General features: G+C 48.9%; 1 protein-coding gene across 1 annotated transcript; it reads left to right on the top strand.

Moving 5' to 3' along the window:
* The first annotated feature begins 7,692 nt into the window (after nt 1-7,692).
* On the top strand, nt 7,693-13,743 carry LOC140692035 (uncharacterized). The gene is made up of 4 exons (XM_072956715.1): nt 7,693-7,940; nt 8,107-8,290; nt 9,547-9,592; nt 13,153-13,743. Exons 1-4 carry the CDS (start codon nt 7,844-7,846, stop codon nt 13,654-13,656), a joined length of 831 nt encoding a protein of 276 aa, XP_072812816.1. The 5' UTR covers nt 7,693-7,843; the 3' UTR covers nt 13,657-13,743.
* The last annotated feature ends 1,768 nt before the right edge of the window (nt 13,744-15,511 follow it).

Raw genomic sequence — 15,511 nt, forward strand, 5'->3', positions numbered from 1 at the left:
TTATCTTCAGCTGGTAATTTTTAAGAAACAGCAGACACAGGAGAAGCTCTGAAAACTGAGTAGGAGTTACCCTGTTGTAAGAGACATTTACATTTACAGAGGAAATCTCCATTTGAAAGGGCATCTCCCTCTCCATGTTCAGTAGAGGGGGATACCGAAATCACTAGAAATGCTTATCAGTGGAGAAAGCACCCAACTGAAATCTGCCTAACCACCATACCTCTGTGCTTTTCCTAAAACACCTCCCATAGCTGCCTCCCCCCAGGTTCTTCTTTACTTTTTAGCCTGAGATGATATTTAAGGAGGTGACTTGGGCCGTTTCACAGAGTTATTCCGTTTCCCTGGGTCTTTCCCCTGTACACAGGATGTACACAGGTTGCTAAGCTTCTGTTTGTTCTTCCTTTAATCTTTTATTGCAAGGGTGGGGCATCACAGCTAAGAACCTAGAAGGGTAGAGGGAAAATTATTCTTCCTCTCTGACAGTCCTTAGAGTCAAGAGGACGTCCTCGTCCCTGTGGGCTGCTATGGCAGGTAAAGTAGCCCACAAGGCAGAGATGGCAGGCCGAGGGCAGAGTCCTAAGCATACTTGGAGGCGTCCCCTTTGTAAATAGCCACCCTGCCTGTGCTGCTGTCACACTTGCATTTGCTATTGGAAACGGTGTCATTCTAATCCCTCCCCAGAGAAATACTGAGACCCCAACCCTTGGGCTGAGCTGGCTAAGGTGACCTGAAGTGACTAAAAGCGGACAAGTGGATATTCCTGCCCCTCCCAGGAAGGAGGTGGCCGTCCTACTGCACAGGTGCTTCAGACCGCCAGATGTGTTGGGCCTGACTATATAGAACGGATCTGCGGGGGAGTAAGCTGCACATAATGGGGGCTGAAGGTAAACAATTGGCTGCCATAGTACACTTAGGAAAAATGGCGTCCCTATTAAGGGATCGCTCACAAATAGTGTGGAAGGTGAGAATTATCCCCAGAGGATGCTTTACCCTGGCCCACATCACATATGTCTTCTTGATGTGGATTGTTTCGGGTGGACGGCTGCCCAGCCTAGGGAAGGCCTCACAGTTATCCAGGCGGAATCAGTGCAAAATGTTAGCGAGGCCTCTTCTCCCACTCTGTGCTTCATGTTTGCTCTCCATCTTGGTATATAGGTCCTTCTGCTGCATGAATATGTAGTCTAAAAAACCAGTGTAATAGAGCTCATTTTGGGGGGATCCAAGAGTACCAGTGATCAAATCTGCATAGCCAAAAAGTAAACTCAAAGCAGGCTGAGGGTACAGGCTGGTACTAGTTCCATTTTTCCAATACTGGTTTCGTAAAACAGCTCTTACTGTATGTGCAAACTATGGCGTAGGGGAGGGACAGCCGTTATGTATTTCTTCGATCAGACAGAGAATGACAAATATTGTGTGATCTCACTTACATGTGGAATTAAAACAAAAACCCTCAAACTCATAGAAAAAGAGATCAGAATTGTGGTGATCAGAGGCAGGGGATGGGGGGAGGGGGACCTGGATGAAGGTGGTCAAAAGTTACAAACTTCAGGTTATAATTTGAAAAATCAGTACTGGGGATGACAAGTATGATTAACACTGCTTGACTGTATATAGGAAACTTGTTCAGAGACTAAATCCTCACAGTTCTCATCACAAGGAAAAAACTTTTCCTGCAGCCCGGTTCCATCGCTGCCCTCACGCACGCTCTCTGCAGTAAAGCTGCATAATCCCATCCTCATTTTTCTTTTTCTCTTACTTTCTTTTTCTCTTCTTTTTACCCCCAAACACTCCTTTGATACAACTTAGGCTTTTCTGTGGTCTCAGATAATCACTCCTGATCCACTGACCCACAAATTAGTCATCACTGACTGAGCAAGAGAAAAACTACTTGCAATTAACCACAGGTAAGACTCCAGCCTGAACTAAGAGCCTGGCTTCAATCCCCAGTGCCTCCACTAAATAAATCAATAAATCAATTTTCCCCTCTCCAAAAAGAAACATAAAGAATGTCATGTCAGGTTTCCCTGTGAAGGATGCCCTCAGAGAATGAGGCTGCAGGGAGCAGCCCTTTGAGGCTCAGCTCCCGGCTGCCTGAGGGAAAGACGTCCCTAGGGAGGTGCCAGGTTCATGCTTCGCCACCTGGAGCCTTGAACAGCAGGGGTTCCACAAGCTTGCTGGTCCTAATGGCCGAATCTCTCGGGCCGAATTTAAAGGAAAATCATGGAATTTTCCCCTTCATGCCTGGTTCCAGCAAAAGGATGCATTATCCCAGTGCCTGGGCTGGGATTTAGTGTGCAGATGATTCGGCTTCTGGAACAAACCTGAACGGCCCATGGTGTCCCGAGACGGGACAGTGAAGGCAAAGACGGAATCACTTTTACTGCCACAGACAACCGCCAGCAGTGGTAGATATCCGGGGCTGTCTTTAATTTCCTCCTCCCCTTTCTAAGGCTGGGATTAGCTATGCAAACACCGCCCCCTCCCAGTTGTCCTCTTACTTCATCAGTGTAGACACAGAAAAAGTTATCTGCTTAAAGAAAACAAACAAACAAACAAACAAACAAACAAAAAACAAACCAAGTGTAAAGAATCACTTTTGAGGCAGTCAGGGAATTCTGAATACAGGTGCCTGGGTGATGATGCCAAGGGGTTATTATTACCATTCAGGTACCTGGACGGCACTGTGGTTTGGTAAGAAAAAAGTCTACCTTTTCTAGAAAGTGCATACACATAAAGATGTAGGGATAAAAAGTCGCGTTGTCTTGAGTTTCTTTTAAATTATCACAGTAAGAAGAGGAGAGTGAGTGGGGAGGCGAGGAGGATAAAAGGAGAAGAGACGGGACCAAGGATAGAGGGAGGAAAAAACAGGATAGATGAAACAAGTTGGCAAACTCCTGATAAACATTGAATCTGGACGATGATTTCTATGGGGATTCGCTACTGTAGTTTCTCTACTTTTGTGTTGGTTTAAAAATTTCCTGATAAATGGCATTTAAAAAATATAAAGTCAAATCCCTTAACACAAATTACAATGATAAAAATCACCCCTTATGTTTCTCATCAGTTGAATTCAATAATCTTTCCATATTCCCTTCTAGCTTCACAAGAATTCTGTGAATAGCAAGACATAGAAACAACCTAAGTGTCCACGGGTAGATGAATGGATAAAGATGTGGCATACATCTCCATGGGACATTGCTCACCCACGAGAAAGAAGGAAATCCTGTCATTTGCTACAACATGGATGCATCTAGCGGACATTATGCTAAGTGAAGTCTAGATATCGTGAAACTAAAACCTTTTTTTTAAAAAAGAAAAGGTATTCTGTGAGATGATTATCTTTACTTTAGCTAATAGTAGTAGTACTAATATTCACCCTCTTTTACAGTCGGGAAACTGAACCTCAGAGAGATATGAGGCTTGCTCAGTGTCACATGACAAGAACATGGGGCCAAAGTTGTTGCGGTGAGGAGGGAACTAGGAGAACAGTGCTGTGCGCTGAAACCAGATCAGGTGTTCCAGCCCCAAAGCCTGGCTTCTTTACTCAAAACCCAGGTCTTCTGTATTTTGGCCGGAGGGAATTAGCGTCCTCATGTACCACCTTGATTATCTGATGAAAGGTGCACACACTTTTAAAATTACAGTGTGTACGGACTTCACATTCAAGTTCAAAAAGACTCATGATCTTCCTGATGCCCAATCAGAGCCTCCAATCCGGACAGTGTGCCCCACCCCAACAACGGCAACAAACTGAGCCCAGTGCCATGTTAGAGACTCACCCCCGCTACTCCACAGCCTAAGACACTGCTTTTATGGTCACTGCCCCCACCAAAGCCATTATAGTTATCCATGCCAAAATGCTGGCATTCCGTCTCACTCCTTCCATAATTTTGGCACAAATCCACCTTTTAAGCTTTATTTCTCACCCACTACAGTGTGATCTTCAGGCTCTCCCTCTGGTTCCCTCTCAAGGTCACACTTTAACTGCCTGGCCACTTGGCTGTGCTGGTGTTCTCCGAGACAAGCTTGCACGCGCCCCTCCTGGGGCTCCTAAAGCGACCTTTTTCTTTTTCTTTTTTTTTCTTTTAAAGTATAGGGAAGACACCCCTCTTTTAACTGGGATTCCCTGGACAACCAGCTCAGCACCTGCCAGTATCTGATCCATCCATGAGGTGTAGAGAAGACGCTATTACCCACGAAAACCCAAACCTTCTTCTAAGCAGGTTGCTAAGAACAAAGTGTCTTCAAAGCTTTGAATCCTGGCTCACTCCCTGTGTGCTGTGTAACCTTAGGGAAGTCACCGAACCTCTCTGAGCCTCAATTTCCTCGGTTAGGAACTAAAGAGAATGATGCCCTCTCTTCAGGGGACAGCTGTAACATTGATTAGGCATGCACATGGTGTCACCTGCACGAGCAAGCAAAGCTATGTGCCAGTCCACAGACCCATCTGTAAAATAATGCCATTTGCAGCAACATGGATGGACCTAGAGATCGTCATTCTACGTGAAGTAAGCCAGAAAGAGAAAAAGATACCGTATGATGTCATTCATATGTGGAATCTGAAACAGAAGACACAAATGAACTCACAGTCTGTACCTTGTTCCCCAGGCCCAGTAACTGCGATGAACTGAACCAAGAGCCAGTCCAGAGACGCCCCTCCTATAAACACACCGTGGAACACTACTTTTATTAAGACACGCCCCTTGCACAAAACTCTTACGGTTTTCCATGATCCCAAATGCACACATTCTTACTCCTTCCATAAATTCGACCCAAACTCAACATTTGAAAGTTATTTCCCACACAATACACAGTCCTCTTCAGGGTCTCCGTCCAGCTCCCTCTCCAGGTCACTTCGCATGCGTTCGTTCATTCTCCTGCCCACCCTGTTTGGGTTGGGGTTCCCTGAGACAAGCTTTCGACAGGGTCACCCCTGGGGCTGCTCATACTACCTCCTTGAACTGCAGTAACACGCGCAGCGTGCTTGGCATTCACCAAAATTTGTCTCATTCTGTGAGGTGTAAGGGGAACCCCTCCATGCCCTCCCCCTAAAGAAGTCAAATCTGCATGAAGAGAGCCTGAGGTTCTGCTTAGACTGCTAAGGCTACTAAGAACAACGTCTCTTCCCAGGTTTGGATTCTGGCCCACTTCCACTGAGCTGCGTAACCTGAGGAAAATCACCGAACCTCTCCATTTTTCCTCGGTTAGGACCTAAGGAGAATGATGCCCCCTCTTCAGGGGACGGCTGTCATATTGATTAGCCAGGCCCTGGGGCACAGTGAGCACCCACATGGTGTCACCAGCACAAGCAAGCGCAGCTATGTGCCAGGCCACAGACTCTCATACCCACTCAGGAGCAGGGGCTACATGCTGTGTCCAGCGTCCTCAGTCACAGCGGAGGTCCTTGTGCAGACTGACCCCACTCAGTCCCGACCCCTTAGCTCCGGCATCAGTGAGAGTTATGTGAGCCCTCACCAGGGGCCTTACTTGTATCACTTCATGTGCGTTTCACAGTATGGAAGGGCAGGTACCATCACGAGCCCCGTTCTACACACGCGGCACCTGAGGCACAGACAGGTCAGCCCACTTGCCCAGGGTCACGGAGGAAGTAAGAAGTGCGCCTGGGCAGCCTGCCTCCATACTGTGGGTCCTTCTGCTCCCGGGTGGGCCTGGCTGCGCCCCAGATTGTGAGAACCTGCAGCACAGTGGCCAGGTGGGCCTTCCCAGCCCTCCCCGCATTGCTGCACTGCACATGCAGCAGCCAACATCAGCTTATTGCCTGAAGCACGTATAAACACAGAAAGACGTGGTAGGGACATTCTTCTCACAAGAAGACATCCTCTCTTTGCTGCCAAAACTCAGATGATAGCCATCTTTATCTCCTCTCATGGGCCCTCATGAGAAATAATTACTAAAACGATGGAAGTAGGAAATGGGAGGCAACACAGTATGGTCGCTGAGAAAGATGAAAAAAAATCAACTCAATTAATCCTCGCAGCAACCCCATGGGTTAGGTACTGTTGTTATCTCAGGTTTGCAGATAAGGAAACTAAGGCTAAGCGGCAACAAGCAACCCAGGTTAGCCAGGGAGCGAGTGGAGAGAGAGCAAGGTTTCTGGTGTCAGTAGTCTGGCTCCAGGAAGAGCTAGTCTGAGACGGTAACATCTGGGTCAAAGTCGGACAGAGGCTGTCGCATTTCAATCTCTTACCACCTTTCTGAGAGTGAAATTGGTCAACCAAACACTTTAACTTTTTTCTTAGTCGTTCTCTGGGCGCATGAGGCAGGGAGTATTTATCTACTAGGCACAGTATGTGAGGTGACTAGGGTCCGTGATACATTTGGGGCCCATGAAAATAGTTTCGTTTCTGATATAAAACAGAGTTTATGAGAAGGGTGTTCCCGCAGGTAAAAATAGGATATTTCACCTACATTGTCAAGTATAGGGTCCGTTGTTAGAAGCTAGTCTTAATGTTCAGAATATTCACATATCTTGGAGCATCCACAAAACACTCGTTGAAGGAAGAATCTCAGGCCCCTCAGTCTGGCCTGGCTCTGTGTATTTGGCAATAAATAAAATTTACTTACTCCTCAGCAAGAGCTCAGGAGGGTCTATCTAGACAAACGGAGGTTTAGAGGAAAAGGGGAGGAGGCAGCAGCAGGAAAGGGCGGAATTCCACCAGGTCCACAGCACCTGCTCAGCACAGGGAACGAGTCGACTTCTGAAGAGGGTCTATAGCCAGAGGCACAGCCGAAGTTACGTTATGCACAGTCAGAGCCAGGAGCCAAGAGCCCTTGCAGTTTAGGCGTTCTCGGATGACCCAAGCACTGCGCGGGTTTTCAACTCCTGCAATCTGACGTGGATTCAGTACTAAAAATCTATACAGGCCCTGCACTGTCTCCAGGGAAGTGCTTGCTTGGTTGCCTACCGCCCGTCCCCCCCACTCCCCTTCCCCCCACCCCGACCGCCGCTGATAACCGCCGCCCCCTCAACTGCCCCCCCAGCGCCCCGCCTCCAACCCCCCCAGCCCCGCCCCCACCTGTCCCGTAGTGTGTAGGAGCACCGGGTGTTCCTGGAGACCTCAGGAGCATGGCAAACTGCGGCCTCATTGCAAACACTCAGAGCAAGCAAACTCCTGGCTAGTAACACATTTGACCCGTGTACAACACACCTTTGAACTGTGCGGGTCCACTTACACGCGGTTTTTTCCAGTTATTACACAGGCGGCCATCCATATCCGCGGGTTCCGTCCTGACGGACATGGAGGGCCGACTACGGGACCTGAGCATCAGTGGAAAATGGTGGCCGCGGAGTTTGGTGTACACTGGCGGTCCTGGAAGCAATAGCTGGCGGATACCAAGGATGGCCGTATTCGTTTGATTGCTATTCCCCGCTTACTACTGGCTGCTGGATATGGAGGGCTGGGCCAAGAGAGAGTCCCCAAACCCTTCTGCGAGGTAGGGCGAGGCGTCTCTCTAACCGCGCACAAATGGGCTGGCACAATGGAGCACAGCCCCTACGTCTGGGAAGACGCCCCGCCAAGGGCGGAGCAGCCAGCTGGGTTGCAACTTGGGGCGCGAGTTCTGCTCTCACGCGTGCTCCCTGCCGGCGCCCTCCCGCCGAGCCCGCCCCTCCCCCCCCCAGGCCCCTAGACGGCCGAGCCTCTGCCGCATGCGCACTGGAGCCCACCCAACCCCAGCAGGCGGCGGGAAGCCCGCAGGGGGAGTCTCACCAGACTTCCTGACCAGCCGCCAGGGGAGCCCTGAAGGTGCCGGGAGCCGAGGTCTCAGGAGATCGAGCGCAGCCTCCGCTGAAGCGCACAGCCTCTCGGACAGCACTTGCGACATGGAGCCTCCGCCTCAGAGCAGCCGCGATGCCGCTGCCGATGCGGCTGCCGGCTCCCTCAGCCCGGGGGTCGACGAGGAGCGGGGAGAGGCGCTCGGTCAGTGGCGGTGCGGGCGCTGGTTTCAGCGGATTCCAGGAAACGCACTTTCCCTGAGAGGGGCGAGCCGCAGGACCCCCCTCCGGCACCGCCTGTCCCCTCCTGTCCCCACAGGCCGGGCTCGCTGGACGGCCTGATCTTTCTCTTTGGGTTTCCTCCCTTGCAGAAGCGCAGCCCGCGGAGAGCTCGGCTCCCGGAGAGGGGGGAGAGGAGCGGCAGCCCCCGGAGGCCGCCGTCGAGGCTCTCGTGGTCGTGCCGCAGCGGGTGCCCCGCCCCGCGTTCACGCCTTTGCAGATGCAGGAGCTGGAGGGCATTTTCCTGCACACTCCGTACCTCAGCCCGCACGTGCGGTAAGCGGGCGGCCGGGGTGGCGCCGGGTCCCGGCGAGCGGGCGGGCCGGGGCGGGGCGAGGCGGCCGCTGAGGTGCGGCGCGGGCGGCTCGCGGCGGGCGGCGCGCTCACGGGGCTCTCTCCTCCGCGCGGGGCGGTAGAGCCCCCGGAGCCTGGCGGCTGTCGGGACCCCACGGCCCTCGGGTCCTAGGGTGGGGGTCCGGGCTGTGCCCCGCGGGAATGCGGGTGAGTGTTTCTGTGCGGCATTTCAACAAATCATGTGCGGAAACTTTGTCGGCTGCCGGTTAACAGAAATAATGTTCTGTTAGAACCAAGGCAGAGACAAAGTTGAGAAGCTTGAGGTGGAGGAAATCAAGATAGGATCCTACCTTTATTTAAAATTTTGATAAACCTGTTCATCATAGATTTTTTCCCCATTGCTTTGTATATTTAAAATACTGCATTTGAAAGTTATTTATCTTTAAAAATAGTCTTGTTTGTTTTTATTATGTTTTGTTTGTCTTTTTGAGGAGTAAATAGTTGTATTTATTTGTATGTTTCTTTGTGGTGGAAGTACTGGGGAGTGGACCGAGGAACCCGTTCATACTATGCACGCGCTTTACCACTGAGCTCTCTACCTCCCCCCCCCAAAGTATTTATCTTGATTAGTGACTTTTCTCCATCCCCTTAAATTTTACTCTCGAGAGAAAACTGTCTCTAAAGCAAGCCTCAAGCTACATATTACAGAGTAGTATACTAGGTCGGCACTAGGGGTGTTGCTGATTTAAAAAAAAAAAAAAAGTCAACCAAAGAGTGAAGAGCAGTTTGCGCTGTCCGTTCGAACCTACTAGGATGTACTCCAGCCTATTCATCACTGATAGATCGATCGATTGATTTGTTGGGCAAGCTATTTCAAGGCTTTAATTTAAACCATAAAACGGGCAATTGCAATGTTAAAAAAAATGTTCGTAAAGATATTTCCACCGAGATTTTTATTCATTTTGATGTTGGTATCACTGAAAGTGTTAAGTAAAATGTGATGTGTTTCTAGAACTGTGCCTCTTTTAGCCATGACACTTGGCTTTCCCTAAACGTTTTGTCAATATAATGTCATTGTAAATCCTGAAAAAGTGTGTTTACGTACTCCAGAAATTTGTTCACAAAATAAATCACTGACACTTTAGAGGAAAAAAAATTTTTAAAGGATGAAATAACATCCTACATTTAATTTCATCCACAGCTGCAAATACTAAACATTTCTGATTTTCTCCCCACAGCCAGGATCTTGCAAGACGCATGGGAGTGACTGAAGCCAAACTGCAGGTCAGTAAAAACCTGAAAAATTTCAACTTGTAGGGCAGGCATTGTAAAGCCCGCTTCATGACTTGGACACCTTGTCCTAGACATCTCCCATTGGTTTTTTTGTTGTTGTTGTTGCCTTTTCCATGATTGGGAAATAAGGTTTGAACTTTGGGGTCTTGGCCTTTGGTAAATGGGATAAGTTAACCCCAACTTTTGGAAATTGCCTATTATCAGAGGGACAGGCTTTCCCAAAAGAAGAAAAAATATTCCCGGACTATGCTACTCCTTGTATACAAAGGCATATACGTGTACATGTCGAGATATATATATATATAGATAGATAGATAGATAGATAGATATATCTATCTATATATATACACCTTTGTATAAACTATACCTATATAACCATATATGTCACCGAGTTACAACCACACACACACACAGAGTTCAACTCCTTCAAACACCGGTATCCTTGAGGTAACACTTTTGTGTGGCGTCACACTGGGGTTAATCAGAAGTGGAAATTCTTCAGTTAATACACGGAAGAGCCCAGTTATACTAAATTATTTAAAACCAAGCATAAGCTCTTTGCAGAAGGGGTGAATTTATAAGTATTCACCCACTGGAGTGGGGAGAAAAAGGAACCCCCCACTCACAGCCCCATGGGTCAGAGGCCCTCTCCTGCTGCTGTTTCTAAGTGTGTGGTAAAGCAGTGTAGACAGTAGCAGCCCTGAATCTTAATTTTCTGGAATTCTTTGATGTGCCAGCCCGAAAGCATTGCTGACGTAATAGGTTGGGCGTCACGGTGGAGGTGGGAGGGTGAGTTGCAGCGTTTGAAATATGTGTAAAAGTGAAACAAACCGAACCAACAATTTCCAACAGAGTTCCACTGACTTAAGGAAGGTGGAAGTTAAGCACGAATTATACAGAGTGGAAATGATTATACAAGAGTGGAACGTATGCCAGGCAGGTATCTCACACAGTCAAAGTTTTGAGACTACCAGATGCATTCGTGAATATTCTCTTGAGGAATTTCTAGCACTTGAGGTCTCTTGTTTGTTTTTGTGGTGCTGTTATGAAGAGATGGGTTGCATGGAATTGTTGATGGTGGGGGATGGCTCTTAGTTCAGAGCTCATCTGGGGGGAGGGAGGAGGTGATTAGGTATATTTATTTAATTTCTTTTGGATGGAAGTACTGGAGATTGAAGCCAGGCCATCGTGCATGCTAAGCATGTGCTGAACCACTCGAGCTACACAACCCCACCCCACCCCCCACCGCAGGCCAGGCTGGAGTCTTACATTTGATAGTTTGAAATAGTTTTTCTCTTGCTCAGTCAGTGATGACCAATTTGTGGGTCAATGGATCAGGAGTGATTATCCGAGCCCGTAGAAAAGCCTAAGTTTTATCAGAGAAGGATTTGGTGGGGGGAAGCAAAAGAAAAGAAAGAGAGAAGAAGAAAAATGAGGATGGGATCATTAGCTTTGCTGCAGAGAGCGTGTGTGAGGGCTGCGATGGCCCTGGGCTGCAGAGCTGGTGGCGGGGAGTCTGGAAAGCAGTGCTGGCGCCCTAAAGCCACGGGCTGGGCTCACAGTCAGCTCTGGCCAGGGCTTGGGAGGCCCAGGCCTCTGCTTTCTCAAGCAGGCAAAGGGAGCTCAGAGGAAAAGAAAAACTGAAGTTTCGGTGACTTGCTTTTCCTGGGTTTGCGTCGTGGTCTCTTAATGGGGTTCTGAGGGGAAAAGGAGCCACAAGAAACAAATGAGGAAACAGAGAGACTGTTGTCATCTGTTGCCAAACTCTACAGCATGAATGTCCCGAAGAAAAATTTCCCACTTCTGTTGACTTGTAATTGACAGACAGCCCTGTATTAGTTGAAGGGGTACAGCATGATGATGTGACTTACATGTTCATGAAATGATTACCACAGTAAGTTTCATCAACATCCTTCATCTCATATAGATACAGAAGTAAAGAAGAAAAGTTTTTCCCTGTGATGAGAACTCTGAGGGTTTAGTCTCTGAACAGCTTTCCTATATACTCTGGAGCAGTATTAATTATATTTTCATCCCCAGTGCTGATTTTTCTTATAACCTGAAACTTGTAACTTCTGACCACCTTCATCCAGTTCCCCCTCCCCGATCCCCTGCCTGTGATAACCGCAAATTTGATCTCTTTTTGTATGAGTTTGAGGGGTTTTTTTTAATTCCACGTGGAAGTGAGATCACACAGTATTTGTTATTCTGTGTCTGACAGAAGAAAAATTTAATGGCTGCCCCCCACCACATTTTGCAAATACGGTAAGACTTGTTTTATGAAACCAGTATTGGAAAAATGGAAGTAGTACCAGCCTGTACCTCAGTTCAGGCTGCTTTGCGTTTTGCTTATGCAGATGTGACCACTGGCACACCTGATCCCCCTAAAATGGACGTAAGTCCATTAACTGGGATGCTAAGGGAACAGTGGCGTCCGCGGGACAGGTTTTATTTTCAGTTGTTCATAGTTGGCAGATATTTAGGGAGGAGCCATTTGGTGACTCTTCACCCACGTGGTTGTCGACCGTCTTCCTAAAACACAGGTTGCACCTTCTTATGTGAAGCATAAGGGACGGGCTGGGGATCTCCTGGCGGAGTAGCAGGGACTAGAGGGCCCAGCCATGCCCGGCAGCAGAGGCCGCGGTCCGCGGTTCGCGGTCCGCGGTCCGCGGTCCTGCACCTGCAGGCAGAGCAGAGTGAGCTGACCTTGTCCCGAGCGCAGGAAAGTCTGGAGGGCGGGGCAGGGTGCAGAGTGCGGAACTGCGCAGGGCGACCATGGTGTGCCTCTTAGCCCCGAACTCTTGGCTGGCAAAGACTTTAAGAGTTGTAGTAAATTTGGGCTGTGTTGCTCTAAACATTCATTATTCCTAAAGTCTAATGTGAAAGGCAGCGTCCGGGGCTTCAGCTACCAAGGTGTGCCAGCAAGACAAGCCGCAATCTCCCTGGAACCCCATGACCAAGACCCTCTCACAAACCATCTCCATCTTTTGAGCCATCAAGAGGTTTCAGAGGATGAATGACCCTTCAGTCATCTTTGAGGACAGCTTTTATTGAAAAGTCCAACACACTCTAATTGATTATTTACTGTACACAGAGGGTGGGCTTTTGGAAATGGGAGTTGTCCCCCTCTGCGTCACTTTAAAGGCGGCCACGGTTTCCCGTGCCGTCCACATCCGAGGTGACACGAGCCTAGTGTGTAGGGGTGAGTGGCAGCTTGGCAGCTGATGGCCAGTTGTCAGGACGCAGACCTACCAGGCCCAGTAATCGCAGCAGGGACCCAGTGCGGTTCGACAACTCCAGCTGCATCTGAGTGGGGGGCGGGGGTGATAGTGAAGGTGGGAGGAGGGAGACTAAGCCATAAATCAAGCCAGAGCCTGGCAGGTAGTCATTGCTCAGTAAGGGTGAGCTGAAGGGCGGGCCTTGCTGGTAACTGTCCTGAGAGGTTTGAAAAGAAGCAAATAGCTTCTGCTGGTGCAATTCAATGCGTTTTTTCATGTCTGACATTAAGTGGTGAATGTACTAAAGCAATTCCCTTTTCTCTCTGATTGAAGGTTTGGTTTAAGAACAGAAGGGCCAAGTGGAGGAGACAGCAGAGGGCATTAATTTTCAGAAACATGAGCCCCGTGCTCCTGGCTTCCCCTGTCGTCGTCGTAGGCTTTTGGGAACCCTGCGGTGCCATGCTTTTTTGGGAGCTGGTTTGGATGTGCGTTCCTGTCGTGCCACTGCTGCTTGGGCCATTCCTGTGGCTGCCGCTGCTCCCTGTGCAGCCCTTGAGGCTCCTGCCAGCTGTCCTGCCCTTCCCTCCCCTGCTGCTGTTCCAGCCCTTCAGGCCCTTCCTGCCTCAGTTCTTGCCTCCTGTGCCCTGGGGTTCTCCACCTCTTCGTCCCTGTGGCTGCCCTCACGGGGGTGGCTTGGTCCCCTCCGATCGGTGCTACTTCTGTAGTCCCAGTGTCCTCAGGAATGGTCTCTGTGACAGGGGTTTTCAAAATGCCTCTGAGCCGTATTCCAGTTCTGCCTGCCTCCGCGCCAGGAACAGCTCACCAGATGCCTGCTAAGTGTGTTAAATACAGGTACATTCACTGACCCACTGTTTTAGGGCTCATATTTGTAGTTTTAATAAAGTTGCGAATTCTCTGCATACAGTCTCGTGTGTCGCGTGGGCTTAGTAAGTTTGATGGAAATTGCTAAGCCAATGCCATTCAAACCAACTGTCAAGGAGGCCTCCGTTCACGCAGTAATAGGCCTGAGTCTCCATGGGAAGGCCACACGCATCTCAGAAGTTCCCCAGGTGCCCATGGGGGCTTTCCACAGACCCACCGGTTCTCCTCCACCCTCTCCCCCAACACCCCATCCTCCCCCCACCCTGCCACACTAGGACAACACAGACGTGCGAGTCGGGGTGGAGAACAGCGTGTTTCAGGGCAGGCCCGAGCCCCACTCCTGGTGCTGAGCTCAGGTACACGGACTCCCCTTGGAGGAGGCTTCCTAAGAGGCTAGTCACAGGGCTTTATGGAGAAGAGGGAGCTGGGGGTTCATCTCCCAGTTCTGTTCCCGCCTTCCCTTTTGTGGAGGGGAAGCGGGGATAGAAACCACTCCAGAGGGAGGGAGGGTCCTGCCTCTGCAGGGCTAACTCAGAGGAGACTCCCTCTTGGCCAGTGTGAGGCACTTCTCCCTTCCCCTCCCGCAGCCCGGATGTGGACTGCACATCATTGCCCCCTGCCCAGCTCAGGGCAGAGGATCAGGCCTTGCAATGTATTTTGGCACCTTCAGCATTCTTGAGAGACCCGGTTCCAGCTAATTCCACACTGAAAGGAAACCTCTTGGTTTAGTGCTGCCTGAGCAAGGAAGGGATGGTCCCTGAGCAATGACCAGGATAATCACTTCCTTTAAAAGAAGCAGGTAGACCTTGCCTTTGTTCATGCTGCCTTCTATGAATGGAACCCTCAGTGTGGAAAATTAGGGGAAAAAATGGGGGTTGGAAAAGGAGGCTAGGCTCATGTTGAAAAACTATTACCTTCTGTGTAGCAATGCAAGCCTTCTTAAAGTTAGTTTTGTTGTTGAGTGGGAGCTGATTATGCCACCCTGCATTGTTCCATTTTAACATGTGGATGATTTGCTGCTGAAGACAATGGGCTTCCTGTAGACAAAGAGCTTTTACCTCCCCCAACTGCCTACAAGATTTTGGATACGAACTCTTTACCAGGAAGATAGCTATTACCAGAGAGAACTTTTTATATAAGAAAGACTCAGTTGCATGGCAATCGTTTGTTTATGGGACAGTTGCTCTTGTTATCTTCCTGTGAATTGTCTTCCTTCCTTTTGAAGCCCCAGACCCTTCCCCATTCTCCTGAGCTCAGGACAGTATATAAACTTCAACTGACAATTGGATAATAGCTTGCTGGAGTTCAGATGAAAAGAGGAGTTAGAATCAATAATTCTTGGTTTGTAACTTCAATCTTCAGAGAAACAACACCTAACAATAGATGCTCCTAGCTTTTATCACTTAGGCGTTTATAAGGGTTTAAGAGCTCTTTGGCAGACTTTGGGGGCAGAGTCCAATATATATTTTCTATTATCTCACAAGCCCCTACAGTGTTAGAAATATGAATGCAATTAACTCCACTGAATTATACACTTAAGTGGTTAGAATTGCAAATTTATATCTATCTATGTATCTATCTACAGCAAAGAAAGAAAAATATATCACAAAAAAAGAGAAAATGATTAATTGAGAACACCATGTTCATACTGTGAAGTGATTGCAATGTCTGCAGATAAGGAGCTATGGCTATGGGAGAATTCCCTCTCACGAGCGTTAAGTGAAGGTCAGTTTCACAGAACTTACGTTGCCAGTCTGAAGGAAGGTTCTGTTTTCTTGGAAAAGTACATGCTTTTTGCCAAGCTGTCTAA

The sequence above is a fragment of the Vicugna pacos genome, chromosome X (genome assembly GCF_048564905.1).
Source record: "Vicugna pacos chromosome X, VicPac4, whole genome shotgun sequence".
Lineage (NCBI taxonomy): Eukaryota > Metazoa > Chordata > Mammalia > Artiodactyla > Camelidae > Vicugna > Vicugna pacos.

Coding starts and splice junctions, on each gene's coding strand:
- LOC140692035 (XM_072956715.1), top strand. CDS start 7,844: ATGGAGCCTCCGCCTCAGAGCAGCCGCGATGCCGCTGCCGATGCGGCT. Junction 8,291..9,546: donor TACCTCAGCCCGCACGTGCG/GTAAGCGGGCGG, acceptor TTCTCCCCACAG/CCAGGATCTTGCAAGACGCA. Junction 9,593..13,152: donor TGACTGAAGCCAAACTGCAG/GTCAGTAAAAAC, acceptor CTCTGATTGAAG/GTTTGGTTTAAGAACAGAAG.